General features: G+C 36.1%; 1 protein-coding gene across 8 annotated transcripts in view; it reads right to left on the minus strand.

The window, feature by feature from the left end:
* The window catches only part of LOC106029027 (chloride intracellular channel protein 4-like), an 81,471-nt gene extending 63,394 nt beyond the window's left edge, over positions 1-18,077 (minus strand). For 4 of the 8 annotated variants that reach the window (XM_063254608.1, XM_063254605.1, XM_063254609.1 and 1 more), the window contains exons 1-2: positions 8,350-18,077; positions 2,437-2,472 (exon numbers count right to left, since the gene is read on the minus strand). In XM_063254608.1, the coding sequence (XP_063110678.1) occupies positions 17,418-18,062 (645 nt within the window). In that variant the 5' untranslated portion in view covers positions 18,063-18,077 and the 3' untranslated portion in view covers positions 2,437-2,472; positions 8,350-17,417. The other 4 variants (XR_010049221.1, XR_010049220.1, XM_063254610.1 and 1 more) reach the window with 2 other exon arrangements.
* Positions 18,078-18,540: the final 463 nt, after the last annotated feature.

Genomic DNA, 18,540 nt, shown 5'->3' on the forward strand with positions numbered 1-18,540 from the left:
TTAGAGTGGCCTTTCCTGTCCAGTCAAGCTAAGGAACTTTCCCTATATCCCTTTCTGTCTTGTAATACTCTTTTCTTGTCCTTCAGAGAGTCCTCATAGTCTGTAATTCATATGCCTCCACTCCTGCTATTTCTCAATGATTATAAGCTTTATAGGAACAAAGATAGTGCTATTTTGTTCATTGTCAGAAAACAGTGTTGGCACTTAGTAGGCACCCAACTGTCAGATGGATGGATGAAAGGATGATTTAGTACATATATGTATGGATATATGAATATGCCGAATCCTAAAGTTTGTGTATTTTTTTATCTTTGTAACTAGTACTTACCATAGTACTTGGTGTACAGTGAGTGTGATGTCATAAATTTATTGGCTGGGTCCTAGACACTGGTTGTATAAAATGAGTAGAATACAGTTGGCCTTACAGAGTCAAGTTTTAGAGAAAGAAGCATAAACCAACATTTACAGGATGATGAGTTATGTGGTGTGTTAGAAATACTTACTGAGTGCTGTGAAAAAATGTTGAGACTATGCTGAACTCCTTGTGGAGTGCAAAGAAGCGTATTAAAGGAAGCTGTTCTAAGGCTGAGTCTCCAAGGATGTCCAACAGTTTTCTGAATGAAGAATAAAGGAAATGCATTCCAGAAGATGCTATGTAAAGGCAGAGGATTGTTTAAGGGATCAGGAGTCATGCAATGTGGCTGGGAAACATAAGATGCTATAGACTAGCAATAGGGAGGCCAGTACTAAAAGGTTTTATAGCTTCACCTTGTAAGAGATAAGATTTGGGACATGTGTGAGGATGACACGATCAGATTCGCATTTTAAAAAGGTCACTCGCCAAGGCACAGCTAATAGGTTGGAAGGACAAGAATATAGACACCAGTTAGAACATGTATAAGAAACGATGAGGGCTGGAGGATGGCGGGGCCTGTAGAAATAGAGATGAAATAAGCCCAGAGACTACTAACAGGTAGACTAATCAGGTCTAATAGAACATAGAGATTGATGGCGAGGGATTTTCAGTCAGTAGTATTCATAGGTTTCCAATTTGAGCACCGAGATGAACTGCGGAGCTATTAGCCAAAAATTGGGAGGGGAAATAAAGAGGAAAATATTTGTGGGTATGTTGCCTTTTATCTTTCCCAGTCTACAAGGATGCAGTCATTGAAAATGTAAGTCTGCAACTTGTGACAGGAGTCAGAGAAAGGTTATGTTTTAGCAACGGTCAACGGTCAGATAATAGCTACAGGTACCTGATGAACAGAGAAGTGGGTGAGGAGAAGGGAAATGAGAGTGAAACTCTTTGGATCAGTGATTTTCAATATCAAATTATGGTTTATTTGGTACAGGTTTTTTCTTCTGACTTAATAACATACTTGCTCTGATTATTCTATAATTTATGTATATGTACTATTGGTACTATTTCTGTGTCTAGTAGCTCAAAGCTAACATTTTAATTTAAAAAAATTTTTTTGGTACCGGGGATCAAACTCACAACCTAGCACTTGCCAGGCAGGTGCTTATGCCACTGAGCTAAATCCTCAGCTTAAATTTTTTAAGTTATTTGTATAATTAGAACTTAACATACTGCACAAATCATGATTATGGTATACCTTTGGTTTTAATTTTTAAAAATAACATATAGACAAGGACAAATCTTGAAATAACTTTCTCCTTACCTTCTCCTGCCTCTGCTTGTACTGTTGTTTCTTTATTACTCAAATATTATTACAACTGTGCCCTACTTTAAGAGAGACAAAGTCACCTGGCTAGTTGCCATTTCAAAGTTCTTAAAGAGCTGCTGGAACAAAAACCCATAAAACTGAGCAAGTTAATGGTTATTAGCATATTCATAAACTGAGACATAAGGTCAAATTCCTTATTTTCATTCCAAAAGAGTCACCTACTTATGCCGTTGATCATGCCTTTTGTTCTTTAACCAATAAATTGCGTGACTTACATAAATTCTCTGAGGCATTCATACTTTTAAAAACTAAGAACATCCAGAAGAAAAAAATTCTTTTTCTTTTCACAGTTAAATGTTTGTGTTAAATTAAGATATTGCAAAGGATTAGGCAATTCCATAGACAACTTCAAAAGAACAATCTGTTGTCCTTTAACAACCCCAAACTTCAGGAGCAAAGCCTCTTTCCACTCATTGACACTTGTAATAAAAATTGTGACAGTGTCATTTTGAAGTTAATTTTCTTGCTAATGTAATAGCATTAAGATATTTCAATTGTCATTGTCTTTTATTCTGAGAATTTTTTAAAAAGCATGCAGATAGGGTACATTTGCTTAGCAGGCTATTCATCAAGAAGTACAAGACATTATAGTGTTAGTTTGGAAAAAAAATTATGAGAAAATCCACAAAACATTTTTTAAAAAGTCATTGAGGGGCTGGGGATTTAGCTCAGCGGCGTAAGTGCCTACCTTGCAAGCAGGCATTCGTGAGTTCCATCCCTTGTACTGATAAAAAGGAAAAGAAAAAAGAAAAAAAAGTCATTGAACATCAACCTGACAGAAGCACAAAAATAAGAAAGCAGGGATGTTTTGTATATATAAGTGGCACCTCCTAAATCGGTAAAGAAGTAGCCACTTAAATGATTTGAGCCACTCATCTATGCCTCACTAGAAAAAAAGGTGATGGGAATCAGACTGTGCTTTCTGTACTGTTTTATTCTTTGAATCCTTAGCAACCTTAGATAAGTCATCGAGGGTTGGGTGGAATTCTCTTTTTGTTTCTGGCAAAGCCTAGATTTTTTTTCTTGCCTTTCTAAGACAGGGTTTTACCTTGCAGTTCAGGCTGGCCTTGAACTCACTCTGTAGCCCAGGCTGGCCTCAAACTCACAGTGATCCTCCTGCCTCAGTCGCCCAAGTGCTAGGACTACAGGTGTGTGCCACCACACCTGGCACTAAACTTTAAAAAGATCCTTTCTAATATGACCTTTCTCTCCCTATCATTTTATGCTATATTACCCTCAATAAGACAGAACTTTTTCCCTTACAAATTATCAGGACACAGTTGTAGCAGTTTTGACTCCCAGACACATTCCATGTCACACCAAGGAGATTCTTGTCTCTGCTTTTGGCACATGTTTCTCTTGTCTCCATTTCTCTTGCTATGTCCCAGCAAGTGCTGGGACAACTTGATTCCCAGTCATTGCTTAGGGGCTCCTTGATTTCAGAGTCCTTGTACAGCCTTTCCCTATCTCGTCCCCAACCGCAAAGCCAAATCCAATGAAATAATCTATATAGAGTGCTTTCAACACTGCTGCAGTATAAGTTTATATGAGCATTGACTGCCATCAAATCACAGTATCTAAAGTACTTTTTACAAATTTTCACTATATATCTCTTTCATCTTATTGCTTAGACTTTTCCCTCAATTTTTTACTGGAAATTCACCTTCTCAATGAGACCTTCCCAGATTATCTACCCAAAATTTCAAAATAAACTCCCCTTTAAAAATCTCTTTCTAATTTCTTAAATCCTCAGCACTTTCCACCATATAAATTTACCTTCAATATTTGGTTTACCAGATGTCACCCATAGAATATAAGCTCCATGAGCACAGTTTATAAATTGCTGGATGAATGAATATGTTTACCTATGGTCTCCCCTGCTGAGATTCTATATCCCCACAGAATCTGACATAGTGTCTGGCACAGAAAGGCCTGAAATCTTGAGGCTATTCCACAGTAAAGCACCTCAAATCAGGAAGCCTCAGTGAGCAATGCCCAGATGGTTACATCAAGAGTGTATTAGAATTAGTGGAAAAAACCCTGAACTGGGAGATGACTATATCCTTTTTTTGACTATGGATTCAATTCATGTTCCAGATGGGACATCTGAGCCCCTGCAGGCAACCCCAGCAACGGTCAGCTATAGCACCCAACTGTACCCCAGGAACTGCAGCAGCACCTGAGTCACAGAGCCCAGGTTTTATTCAGAAAGCAAAGAAGGCAAAAAGTCAAGGAATACCCATTTAAAAACAAAAATCACTTTTGACATACAAACAGGAAAATAAGATTTCCAGTAACAGAGTGATGATGACATCTGAAGACCAGGTCCAAGAAGGGATAAAACTGAAACTTAAAACAAACAAACAAAAAAATGCTTATTGAAGAAATGCGGCAGATAATTGTAGCTACAATAACAATGAAGAATCAAGAAAAAAGTAATTTTGATGAAAATACTGAAGATGCTTATGGAACCAAAGAACAAATCCAGGAAATCAATGTTGAAGATACAGGTGTTAATCTAGAACCAGGAAACCCAAAAATGGGGAATAAACATAGTAAAAATATGATTTTTCAAGATTGTGAAAAACAGAAGATGACAAAACATCTAGCTGACAGTTTTAACCCCGTTACAGAAAATAGATCAATTTGCCTAAGTAAATATATCTATATATGCCATTCTTACAAAGTATAAAAATGAAGATGCAACTTGATGAAACAAATTCTGTATTTAAACAGCTAAAGTTTCTAACATTGAGACATCCTCAATATTTTTGAGAAAAGACTTCTAAATTGTCAGATATGTTAAAAGACCATCATGCTTGTGTGTCTTTTCTGGAACAGTTACCAGAGTTAGGAGATGAAACTGATGCTTTTGTATGCCACTGTAATATAGCACTGTGTCCTGTATATTCTGAGACTGATACCTCAGAGGAGAAATAAAGTTCAGGAAGGAGTGAGGGCTTTTATTATTCCTGGGGTGTTCTGTTTCCCTATTTGTATCCCTGGTGTGTTAGGCTCCCTATTTCCCTTGAATCTGGAGTTCGCCAGGTACCTAAGTATTCATGGAAATAAGATCCTATATTGACATTCACATCACAGAAGTCTTCTATGTGTGGAAAGCTAAGGCTACCAGGTCAATCTCAACATATTGACTGTTTCTTTAAAATAAGTAGATTTTATCAGGCTGTTTACGTTTCTTGATTATAGTACCTAAGGAAGATTCTGAGTCTTAGGTACATTGTCCAAATTTAACAATAATGGAGCATTTATAAAGATTATTGTTACAGGGCTACGGGTACAGACCAATGGTAAAGTGCTTGGTCAATGTGTGTGAAGCCTTAATAGTTGGTGAGATCCCTAGCACCACATATACACACTTATGAAAAAGACAAAAGAGATTATTTATACATAATATTTAGCAAAGAAAGATAATGCTGACATATATGCTATTTGCTTCCAAGGGATAAATTTAAGGATAGATGAAAACCCTTATATTACAATATTATATGATGGCTATAATTTATAAAAAGTGCAGGACCATTTTTATCATTATACCAAAATAGTTTTTGTGTACTGAAATCATTTCAAAGACATAATGTAAAAATGTCTTAGGGAGATAATACAGGATGATTTTTAACAGGGAATCATCATTTTTAATGACCTTGTAACAATGTTTTCTCATTCAATTTTTATCAAAAGATTTCAGGGAGCCTGGGAAAATGTCACAAAATAGCTGCCAAGCAGGATTATGGAGAGAGACAAATTTATTAATTGGAATAAAGAAACATACTTGGAACTTGGAATTCAAATTCCATGTTCATTTACAAGGTATCTGCTGTGTTCTCCTCATGTTGGGTACATTCCTAGCCAAGAATGTTAGGTCCTAAATAATTCTGTCCTAAATGATACAGAAACTGAACAAAATAAGCCAACAGCTACACCAGACCAAATGTCCTATCATAATGATCAGAAAGAATTTTTAGATTACATCGCACTTACTGGCTGCATGACTTCAAGTAAGTAATTTAACCCTCCTAATATTCCACTACATCCTGTTAAATGAGTATAACATTGCTTCACCTAGTTAGCATTGCTCTAGTAGTTATTAGTGTCTTGTAAAGTACTAAGTGAAAATATTTAATAAAGTATGAATGCTATACAAATAGCATGTATAGTTTTTGTTCTTTTGAGGTGTTGGTAGCTAATTTTTGGCTCAAAAAATGACCTCTTTGCTCTATTTCCTTTGACTAATTTTCAATTAGCTAAATTAAATGTGTTACCCACTGAAGTTATTCTTTACACCTTGCCTCTGCTCAGCTCTTTATTGAACTACTAGAACTGAATTACTTCCATGGCTTCTGTTTGACTCGGTATTTAATTGAAGGCCTGCCCTGAACCTGCCACATAAGAACTGTGAGTGTAAACTAAGGGTTCACTCCCCTGTCCACTGTAATTTCTGTAAGTACTAGGCAGGATTTGAGGGTAGAGCACAAAGTGGCATGGAATTTCACTTGTCTTTCAAAGAACTAAAGCAATTTCTTATCTTCAAGAAAACTTACCTGAAAGGATTTCCCATTTCTCCTCATGCAATAACATAAAAACTATTATTCTTTCTGTCTCTCACTTCAGCCCAGGGCTAAATGTACTTATAAACTAAAACTAGAAAGCTTTTTTTGCTGGCAAAAGACAAACAAGAAACCAGAGCTCATGGCTAATGTTACAAGGTCTGTGAGCTAGTTGTCTCTCCATAAAAGCAGCAACTAAGAGGTAGTGAATTTACCGCGTGCAGAGATTTTATGTTTATTAATTTACTCTTTACCACTAGTATCAACCTCCTTTTAGAGATAAGGAAAGTACAGGTGGCTCCTGACTTACAATGATTCAACTTACGATTTTTCAACTTTATGATAACATGAAAAGCATGTGCATTTATTAGAAATTCAATTTGAGAGTTTGAATTTTCCATGAGCTAGTGATATTACATATGTTCTTCTCTCATGGTGCCAGAGAGTGACATTGAGCTGCAGAGGTCATGAGGGCAAACACTGGATACTCTACAGTGAGTTGTGCTGTTCAGGTATGATGTTCTGTAGGACACATTAAATGCATTTTTGACCCACAGTATTTTCAACATACAGTGAGTTTATTGGAACTTAACTTCATCCTAAATCCAGGAGCACCCATAATTTACATATGGTCAAACAGCTAGTACTTGGCTGAAATTCAAACTCAGGCCATCTGGCTCCAGAGACTATAGCCTTAACTCAATGCTAATAATAATAGAAACTGTATAATTATTTGCTGTTGCATAACAAATTACCCCCAAACTTAATGGACTGAAACAAAAACATCAGTTTCTTTGGCCCAGAAATTGGGGCCAAATTTAGGTAGGTCCTCTGTGTTAGGGTCTTTTACATGCCACAGGAAAAAAAAAAAGTTAAGTGTCCCCTGGAGCATAATCTTTTTGAGGTTCAATTGAGCAAGTATCACTTCTAAGCTCTTTTGTATGGGTATTGATAAGATGTATTTCCTTGTGGGCTATCAAAAAGAAATCACCCTTGTTTCTTTGACTTGTGGTTCTCTCTACCATAGAAGCTTGAAAAGTGTGCAAGTTAAAAAGGGAAGAGATTTTAACAAAATTGGAAATCACAATCTATTGACAGCCCATCACTTTTGCCAAGTCTATCATCAGAGTCAGTCATTTAGTCCAGCCTGTGTAAAAATTGGAGGAGATTTCATAAGAACAAAAATACCAGAAAGTCAGGATCATTAGAAATTGTGCCAGAAGCTTTGTGTAAGTATAATAAATAGCTAACATTTATTAAAGGCTTACTATGTACTAGGCATGGCCCAAATAGTTTTCAAATATTTTATATATATGATTCATTTAATCTTCACAACAAACTCCATTTGAAAGATGAATTAATAAAAAGGAATGCCATGAGTACACTCAAGGGAAGAGAAATGAAGGATACCACTTTCCAGAATTCCAACAGGAAAAATAATAGAATGCTTCGAAATGATTGTCACAAAATGAACCTATCCCACCTATATCTCCTTTAAGAAATTTTCTCTTTAGACACAGAATGGCTTTCTTTTTTTGTTTTTTGTTTTTAGCTAATTGCAGACAGTTGTATCCTTCAGTAACTCCTCTCAGGCTGTACCATTCCTAGGAATAGGAAAAAGAATTACCCTTACAAAGGCAAAACAAAACCAAATGTTTTAGTGGTCCTGGGAATCCAACCCAGAACCTCTTCAACTCTGGATAAGTGCTTAACTCCTTGAGCTATACCCTTTTCTCAAAATATTTCTCATGCACATAGCAATTTATAAAATTGCATATATCTTCACCTTAATTAAGCTTTAAAATTGAAATATTAATAAAAGTCACCTTAAGTTTTCTATATAAAATTTACCCAGCACACAAGATATTGAACCGAATTCTAGTGTTAATTTAATTCTAATTTGATTATTTACTGCTTTTCTTCAAAAAGTAGCTGAGAGAGCTCTCACTTGACCAACCTTCGAGAAAGGTAAGAGAGAATAACTGCTTCCTCTGAATTGAGTCCGGCACTTTGGAATTGGATGGAGGGGTACTGACCTGCCGATGAGGCTCTCTCTAGCCCTGCTCTCCAAATCAGAGGCCTGGGAAGAGGCAGGATCTTTCCAGCACAGGAGGGGCTGGAAATCCTTTTTCCTATTTTTAATAAGAACCACAGCAGTTACTTATTACAAGAGCTATGTGGAAGACATCCCAGATTCCTAGGCTGCCGAGTGTGTGTCTATTTTCAAGCCTCTGATATTTGCAATGACACATCCTTTAAACATCTAGAAGCCAGTTCCTGGTCAAGTTAAAAATATCAACAAATGATGATAGATCTGAAATCTTAAATAAAATATAAATAAATTGAGCTCAGTAGTAAATTACTAAGAGATTAATTTACCAAGAAAGGCTAATTCAGGCATGCAATGAGGATTACCTCTTAACATATGATTTATCACACTCCCAGATCAAACAATAATGTCATCTCAACAGAAACCAAAAAAAGCATTTGCCATATTGGCAACTATTCATGATTTTAAAATCTCAGTAAACTAGGAATAGTAGAAACCTACTTCATCATGACAAAGAATAAACACAAGTATATTCAACAATGAAACAGGAGAATTCCCAATAAAGACAGAATATGAGACGGATGTTTTTTGTTGCAGAATTTTAAAATGCAGAAATAAAAACAACCTAGATGTTCAGCCATCAACTAGTAAGTTTATGACACATTCATAATATGGAATATTATGAGGTAATTATAGTCATGTCATACATGAGTATTTACTTATATAAGCATATATGAGGTATAGCTATACATCTGAATAGATAATAAATGTTTATAAATACAAAATGTGTGCAAATGGAATTATGCACTGAAAATGTTCTGTAAAAAAATACATCAACCTTCTAAGAGTAGTTCCTTGAGAAGAATGAAAGTAGCAGAACTAAAGAAAGATTACAATGAAAGATCCTGTGTAAAAAACACATAAATCTGTGCTATTCAAATATTTTTAGAACACTGGAAATATATATGCTTTATTTACCCTAGATGTTTTTAAAAGTCCAAGAAGATTGTCAGTAAAAAAAATAATAATAATATTTCTGGGCTGGGGATTTAGCTCAGTGGCATAAGGGCTTGCCTGGCAAGTGAAGCCATGAGTTTGAAACTTGTACAGAAAGAAAAAGAAAGAAAGAAAGAAAGAAAGAAAGAAAGAAAGAAAGAAAGAAAGAAAGAAAGAAAGAAAGAAAGGAAGAAAGAAAGAAAGAAAGAAAGAAGACAAAACAAGACAAGACAAGACAAATGATATTTCTTAGCCAGGCATGGTGGTGCATGCCTATAGTCACAGCATGCAGGAAGTTAAAACCAGGAGGATCATTGAAAGTTTAAGATCAGCCTGGCTACAAAGTGAGCTCAAGGCCAACCTGAACTGTATAGCGAGAACCTGTCTCACACACACACACACACACACACACACACACACACACACACACAATGTTTCTAATTGAAAAACAATAGTGTATGATACAATACATATTTATAAATCAAAATTATCCAAAGGATATACTTTAATGATTGAATTGCAGATAACTTTTTCCTTACCTGTGTTTCAAGTTCTCTATTAATCAACTACAATAATCTTTTTTTTTTTTTTTTCTGTCTTTTTCCTTTTTATCGGTACCAGGGATCGAACTCATGACTGCCTACTTGCAGGGCAGGCACTTATGCCGCTGAGCTAAACCTCCAGCCCAACTACAATAATCTTTATAGATTACACTAAACAACAATTGCAGGGTTTATAGAAAAAAACCTGTTTATCTCTTAATCTGTCTTCTAAAATGGTCGTGATCCCTCCTCTGTTTCTATCTTAAACTATTGGGAAAACCAAATGCTTGCATTTTATTGCAAAGTCAGCTCCCTATTCTCGGCTTGCTTAATTTGGTCATTTCTCTGAGGCATAAGATCTTGGAATCATTCTTCATTCCTTTTCTCTGTTTATGGAGTCACTGACTAACTTCTCTAGAGGATCTTTCCTTCATCTTCCACACATCTTTTTTTTCTATTGCTATCCATATCTCCTGGTCCAGACTTCATCAGCTCACAGCTAAATCATTGAGCTATATCCTTGAGTACCCCTGCCTGCCTATTTACACATCTCCTTGTCTTTACCTCAGTCTCCCATTACCTACATATCATCTTCTATGGCATCCACTGTTTTTCTCTAACCTGCTGTGCTTGTACTTCTATGTCTAGTGTCTTGACATTGCTCCTTGTAGTAATGTCAGAATCCTACTCTTCCCTCCCAGTTAACCTCCACTCATCATGTACTCTATTCTTTCATACCTTTGGATATCCAATTGTTTGTTCAATACATCTTTCTTAGCCATAGATTGTACACTAGACCCTAGACTAGACATAGAGTGCTAAATTATTTTTTCCAGTTAGTGGCTGATCTACAATTAAAGGATTATAAATGAAGTTCACGGCATTATCTGGCTCAACAGGATTTTATTATATCCTCCAATAAGCACAAGTTTTTTGAGAATCCTTCTGCTTCTCTCTGACTCTAGACAAAACTTGCTTGTATTCAATTAATGTATGCTTTATATGTGTAGGCTTTATACTACATGCTAGGAATACAGAAGTAAATAAAATATGCTTCTTACTCATAAGGAGCTCAAAAAGTTTACTGGGGAAGGAAGACAGAAAAATAAATACAACAGTAATAAGTTCTCTGATGGAGATGTACAGGAAAGCAAAAGAGAATGTGTTTAATTCTACTTGGGAAGAGCAAGGAAGGCTTCATGAGTGAGGTAATGCTTAAGAGGACAGCAGCTAGAATATGTGAGGACTATTCCAAACAACAAGAATAGTACTGCAAAGGCACAAGGCATTAAATAGCACAGCTTGTCAAGAAGCCACGTTGGAGAATTGGTCTGGGAATCTTTTTATGCCTTGTTTTGTGTTTGAGGGAATGAGTAAACACTGGAGACTTTTAAGAAATGAAGTAATATGATTAGATTGTGTTTTGAGAAGTACTTCTGGTGGCCACATTGGAGAGCTAGGGAGATGCAAGTGATGATGCATAACTTAAGCAAAAAGTAACAGTCAGAATGCTCTCAGTAAAATTGAGAGAAGTAAAGATAATCAACCAGGCAAGTAACAAAGTAAAGAGCTGGTGGTGGGACAGAGAGAAGGAAATACTATAGAAAGATGTCAAAGAGGTAAAAATCAATAAGACTTATCTTCCTTAGGATTTTAGAGGATGAGTAAGCAAAACATTGAGTAATGATCCCTAAGTATAAATTTATATGCATATAGCTATAGATGTATCATGGCAAGAATTACTTTTGGGAGCTGACTGTTATGTTTCATGTTTAGATGTCCCCCCAAAGCCTCATGCAGTCATAGGTGGTAGGCTTTTCAGAGGTGGCTGAATCTAGAGTTTGTGATTGATTCACTGTCCAATGCTGCAAGTAAGGGTGCCTACCCTATGGCAAGTAGCCTGCATACAATATAAGGAACAGAAAGAATCTTGTCTCTCTCTCGTTGCTTTTGGTGTCTTTCACCACCATGAATGGTTGCCTCTCTACCATGTGCCACCTTGCCTTGGAGTTAGCTGATTATGGCCTACAACCTCTACAATTGTGAAATAAATAAATCTTTTCTCCCTTAACTTTGGGTGCCTGTATTTTGTTTCATCAATGAGAAAAGTAACTAATACACTGAGGTACCACCATATACAGAGTCCACCAAAAATGTACATACACTTCAGAAGAAAAACCTGTTTACATATTTTACAGAGAGATTTTTTTTTTCCGGTACCAGGGATCAAACTCACGACCTCACGCTTGCAAGGCAGGCGTTTATGCCGCTGAGCTAAATCCCCAGCCCCTGTTTAAATATTTTAATACTAAATTTATTGAGACATTGTGAGATTGATACATTACCTTTGACCTCTACAATTATAAGAGGTGTTCAAAGTGGTGTCCATCAGCTTCCAGATATTTATTAGTATGATGAACTACTGCTTGGGTAATCTGTCATTGAGGTTGGTACACATGCATTTTTAATTTCTTCTTTCAGGGCCAGCAATATAGTGAGTTTACTGCAAAATATAGTATCTTCTAGGGTCCCCCATACTACAGTAGCACCATCTGTTGAAAAAAATATCCATACTATCTTTTCCTGAAGTGTGTATGCAATTTTTGGTGGGTTCAGTATATCACTGTACCTCGGTTCATGAATTTAATTCTGTGTTTTGTTGTGCCTCGGTCCATGAATTTAATTCTTTCAAAATTAAAAAATGAATTTTGTTCACAAACTGAATTGGATGAGAAGTGAATCAAATTTCTCCATGAGGTAACATTGAACCTAACTACTGATTTTGATTTGGTTTTTGTTTGGTATGGTGTGCCTAAGGAGAAGGTTATATGCTAAATGTGAGTTGCCTATTAGGCACTGAAACAAAGTGTTTCAGGCTGTCAGAAATAGCACACATCCCAAGTTCAGGATTTTGTATGAATTACAACCAGAGATCTGGGAGATGTGGTTTAGATAGTGATTAAGACTATGAGAATAGGTAAAGTTGCCCCAAAGACATAAATACAATGGGACACCAACCTTTATGGGGTCAAAAGAAGATGCCTAGAATAGTTAAGTGTGAGTTTTCAAGGAGTGTTACTTTAAAAATTACCAAAACTTGGTGGTTTAAAACAACACAAACCTGTTGTAGTCTGGTAGGTGTAGAAGGCCAGAGTGTACCCTACTTGTCTAAAGTGCAGGCATCGTGCAGCAACATTCCCTTCTGGAGACCCTAGGAGACAGGTGGTTTCCTCAGTTTTTCCAACATCTAAAAACCATCTTTCAGTCCTCAGCTTCTGGTCTCTCCCTCAGCCATCACAGCCTTCAACAGTGAACTATGCTTGGCTCACAGAACATCATTCCAACCTTGTTTTCTGTCTTCACTTTTCCTCCTCTGACTTTCTGTTCGGCATTTAAGGAAAATGCATTTTCTACATTTAAGGAACTCCGTGGTTTCCATAGGCTCCCATGGGCTCACCTGGATACTCTCCGTACCAGGTGATTAAAACCTCAGTTCCTCTTTACTCTGTAGCCTAACACATTCGCAGGATCCAGGTGTTTAGCAGAAGATGAGGGGTAGCATTATTCTACCTATGACAGTTGTCATCTTTGAAACCAATTCACCATACAAATGCAAACATTAACAGCTATAGAAGTAGATGATGAGTGAAAAATGGTGAAATGTTTATTAAGGACATTTTCAAGTTAATCTCTCTCTGTCTCTGTCTCTCTCTCTCTGTCCCTGCCTACTTGCCAGGGTTGTTATAGAATTAAATAAGCTAATATTTACAAAGCACATAAAACTGTATTTACAAAGCACCTGGCAATCAAGAGGTCCCGAGTTCAATTTCTGGTACAAACAAACCAACAAAAATCCTGTATCTGATTTATAATTATTTAAGAACAGAGAAATTAACTAAGGCAAAAACTTCTAACTGATCATTAGATTTATTAATTATGCAACTCGTGGTTTCCTTCTTCTTTTTCTTCTTCTTCTTCTTCTTCTTCTTCTTCTTCTTCTTCTTCTTCTTCTTCTTCTTCTTCTTCTTTTTCTTCTTCTCCTTTGAGACAAGGTCTTGTTAAGTAGTTCAGGCTGCCCTTAAACTCATTAATCCTAGACAGGTCTCAAACCGGAGGCTATCTTTCTGCCTCAGCCTTCCATGCACTAGAATTATAGACATGTACTGCTATGCCCAGCTTGTTTTTTTAACCACTGCAGTTTTAGGAATAGGGTGGTATGCACAGAAGTCTAATTACTGAAGGTAGAGAAAATTGGAAAACAGGAGAAAATACCATTATTTTGAAATAACTGTTTAAGAAGAGGAGGAAAAGGTAGCTAGAACCATCTTAGTAGAGGAAGAGGGCAAATTATGAGAGATATAAACACATTTACATGTGCTTGAAGGTGGGACTAATGGACTGAAAGTCTGAATAAATGAAAGAGGAAATAATTGACATAGTGAAATCCCACAGAATTAATCAATGCGATCAACAGCTCAGATGTCAGACTTAACTCTGAATACAAGAAGAAACAATTCTATGAGTTCACCAGGCAAGCTGTGAGGGTTAATCCTAGGAAGTAAGTCAATCTCTCCCTTGATTCCTGCTCATCAGTAGGAATTGCTCATGGGCCTCCACCTTGGCTATGTCATCAGCATTAGAGTTCTTATTCATTGTTCAACTTTAAGATGGCATACACTGTCATGGGAATTTTTTTTTTTTTTTTTTTTTTTTGCCTCAACAGGAAGTTTCTATTAAGCCATTGGGTGTTCAAATTTAGTATCAGCAAGCAAAAGTATAATTTCTTTCAGAGTGGTTAACATAAACAATACTTGTCCCTTTCAAAAGATTTCTACTACAGGGGCTGGATAATAGCTCAGTGGCATAAGTGCCTGCTTTGTAAGCAGGCAGTCATGAGTTCGATCCCTGGTACCGATAAAAAAGAAAAAGACCAAAAAAAAAAAAAAAAAAAGATTTCTACTACAAAGGTATGTATGTTACTTTGCTCTTACATCTTTTTTTTTTTCTATTTTTCTGATAGAAAAATCTAATTAGGTAAATGTCTGTGTTAACAGAACAGCCCTTCTTTATTTGCTCTAAACTTTTTTATGGACATTTTCAAGCAAACACAAAATTAAAAAAATATATATAAACTTCCAAGTACCCATTACTTCAATAATTACTAACCTATGGCTGATCCTGTTTCACTTGTATTCCTCTATCACTCCCAAATCTACTCTATTATTTTAAGGCAAATAGCCTTCTTTAAAAGAATGAAAAGAAACAGGATTTCCAAAGTGGGTGTGTCGGCACAGGTTTATAATCCCACCACCGTTGGAGGTTGAAGCAGGAGGATCACAAATTTTAGACCAGCCTGGGCAACCTACTGACTTAGTGAGACCCTGTTTCAAAATGTAAAATATTACTACTATTATGACAATAATAAAAATAATAATAATAATTGGGGATGTAGCTCAATCCAGGAAGTCCCTGGATTGAATTCCCAGTATCCCAAAGACAAAACAAACAAACAAACAAAAAACAACCACAGGATTTCTATAGTCTGAGGACATATCCTACTGACATAGTGATTATTTAGTCTAGTGAAGCCTTGGATTTAATCTCTAGTACTGCCCAAAGTAATAATAATACTTCTAAATTTAATGTTTATATACTTTGTTCATCTAATTCTCAGTGGTGTTACTCTATGCAAATACGAAATAGTACAGCATAAATATCAGTAAAATCTCAGATGCTAGTTTTTAAAACAATGAATTACATGATTCAAGAGCTAATAGACAAGTAAAGTGTAAATGTTTTTCATATTTTTGTCATCTGAATTACTTGACAGAAATTGCTGCTTATCCTTTATACATGGTATGAAAATTCCATTTCCACCCAAAATGTGTAATTGTCATTGTACAAAAGAGAGGAAAAGAAAGTGCTCTAAATGATATAACTGCATGTATATGTAAGTGTATAAGATAGATAATGATATTACTGAGTTTTATTGGATCATTGAACAGAACTATTTGCAGTCTCACTGTTGGAATGTCCACTTTATAAGCTTTAATTTTGTAACTAGAACAGTTATTTCTAAGATGATAAAATGTAATCCATTAACTAGTGATATCCTACTGTTTATTTTTTTCTGTAAATCTATATAACTGGTACCCTTTCTCTGCTTTTTTTTTTTTTCTCCTTAAATAAAATTAAAAAAAAAAAAGAAAATTCCATTTCCATGGTTTGGAATAGAAAAATTTGGTAATTATTTTGCTACTTACCATTTACCATTATTGTAATGTAAAATGGTCTGTTTTTTGTAGTACTGAGAATGCCTTCAGCATTCTAGGTGGCACCCTATTACTGAACTATATCCCCAACTATTTTTAATTTTTTTTGAGAGTCAAAGAAGCTACAGTTTAATCCAAAAACAGCGAACAGTCCTGCATGCAAAGTCTAACAGTAAATGGAAGTGGAAAGAGAATGTTTTATCATTTTTAACATATGGTGGATAATGCATTCTCTAGATGATCTACATTAGATATACTTTAGAAACAAAATTCACTTGTTACTGTGGCAAACCCAGTCTACATTTCTTAGGCTAATTTCTGTAAGAATTAATTTTTACATTGTTAATCATCATACTGCTATAATTAAATACCGATTTATATAGTATTACTCAAAAGATTTACAAATAGCAAGGTTTACTGTTGTTTAAAAAGGAGCTGCGTGAAACAAAGAAAGCAATAATGTTCCAAATAAATGATACTGGGCAAAATTCACGACCAGTGACACATTCAGACAGAGAATCAGGTGTCCATAGATTTCTCCTTTAAGAATCAAATGCTTGAGATCTTGAGAATACCATGCCTGCCTCTAAACTTTTAGCTTCCACATAGTGGCAGATGTCGTAATTCATATGAAGGATAAATGATTTTAGGCAAAATTTTAAAATCACCTACAAAGAAAACAACAATCTGTAGTGATTTTCTGCAGAAGGCTCTCTTCTCTAGTCGTGATAGCTTTTAGTACATATCCAGGATAGACTAAATTGAAAAGTGTTCCTGATATAGTAGCAATCCTTCATGTGCTCTTATGAAATACTACTAAATAAATAAATAAACAAATTTTCCTTGTACAATGCACCAGTTTGGGGCTGACTGATGTCATGGCTACTATTTTAAGAGTTAAACATTGCACCTCAAAAGTTCTGCCCTCTGTACACAGTCCATGGACATAATAGTGAAGGTTGCAAACTGCCTCACACGTGAAGAGCTTGTGATGGAGTGACTCCAAACTGGAGAAAAGGAGACTGTGACAGGGAAGTAGGCAAGGAAAAGGAATTTTAAAGTAATACTGCTTAGTAGTGTATATTTTAAAATAATTACTGTACCTTGTCTATCCTCGATCCTAATGTTGAATAACTGCAAGTTCATGCAAAATACATTTCTACTTCACAGGAAGAGGGGCAGTCTGTTAGGAAAGATGTATTATTAAAGGAAGATTTGAAGACTTCTCTCTTGTAAGTGCTGTTTTACCTGGTAAGTCTTTTTATGACATCACTGTTGGGTATTTTGACCTCCTTATCACTGGGACAGATATTGGTGAACTCCTTCCTACTACAAGCATTAGTTAAGTATCTCCAGATGCCAGTCATTCCTTTTGGAATATTGACGTTGCAATATTTCTCGGTCACCATCTTGACAATGTGCAGTCTGGAAACCAGGTTGCAATCAGCTAATGTTATTTCATTGCCATCCAGAAATTTATGCTTAGAAAATTTAATGTCTTCCATACTGTTCTCATCAATTTCATCAGGTAAGGGAGAATACAAATACTCAGCCAGTTTCTGCAGTATTTTCAAAAGACCTCTCTCTAGTGTTTCATTGGCCTCTGGCCTCACATTCTTGATATAACCAGAGAATTTGGCAAAGATATCAATGCCAACAGTATTTGACACTGGGTGTTTTGGTGAAGGCTTTAAGTACTTGGGAGCACATAACACTTCTTCAAGAAATTCCTCAATCTTACTGACATCCTTTCTGACTTTGTTGTTGAAGGTCATAAACAGTGGGTGGATCCCAGAAGCCAAGTTCTGGAGGTTTGTAGCCTTCCTTTTCAGGTCCATGGTTGAGACAATAAGCACAACTCCTTTGAGGCAAAGAATCATGAAGAGCATCTAGGAGAAAGGACAGTTCCCTATGTTTTCCCCATCCTGCCAGCCTTGAAAAAGAGTTCGATGAAGAGCTCTTTGTACTCCTCCATCAGCCCATTCACCAGCATCGACCACTCCAAGGCAGAATCAGCTGTGCTCCATGACTATTTTGTATTGTATTGTATTGTATTGTATTGTATTTTGTTCTGAGACAGGGTCTTGCTAAATTTCCCAGACTGGCCTCACGCTTGCAGTCCTCCTGCAGTCCTCCTGCAGTCCTCCTCAGCCTCCCAAGTAATTGGGGTTACAAATATGCACTGCACAAACCTACAATTTTTTTGAATAACCCAAGCAATGTTATATGATTCTGGTGCTTGGAAATTTATCCCTCTGTCAATATCTTCCAAATAGGAGTTAAATGTGAAAAACTTCTCTGAAGAAGGCCGAACTCCACTGCAGCCAGCACTGTTTATTTAAAAGAAGGTACACTGAAAAACACTAG

This window comes from Cavia porcellus, unplaced genomic scaffold (assembly GCF_034190915.1).
Source record: "Cavia porcellus strain 051 isolate PalLab524CR breed Dunkin Hartley unplaced genomic scaffold, mCavPor4.1 scaffold_8, whole genome shotgun sequence".
NCBI lineage: Eukaryota > Metazoa > Chordata > Mammalia > Rodentia > Caviidae > Cavia > Cavia porcellus.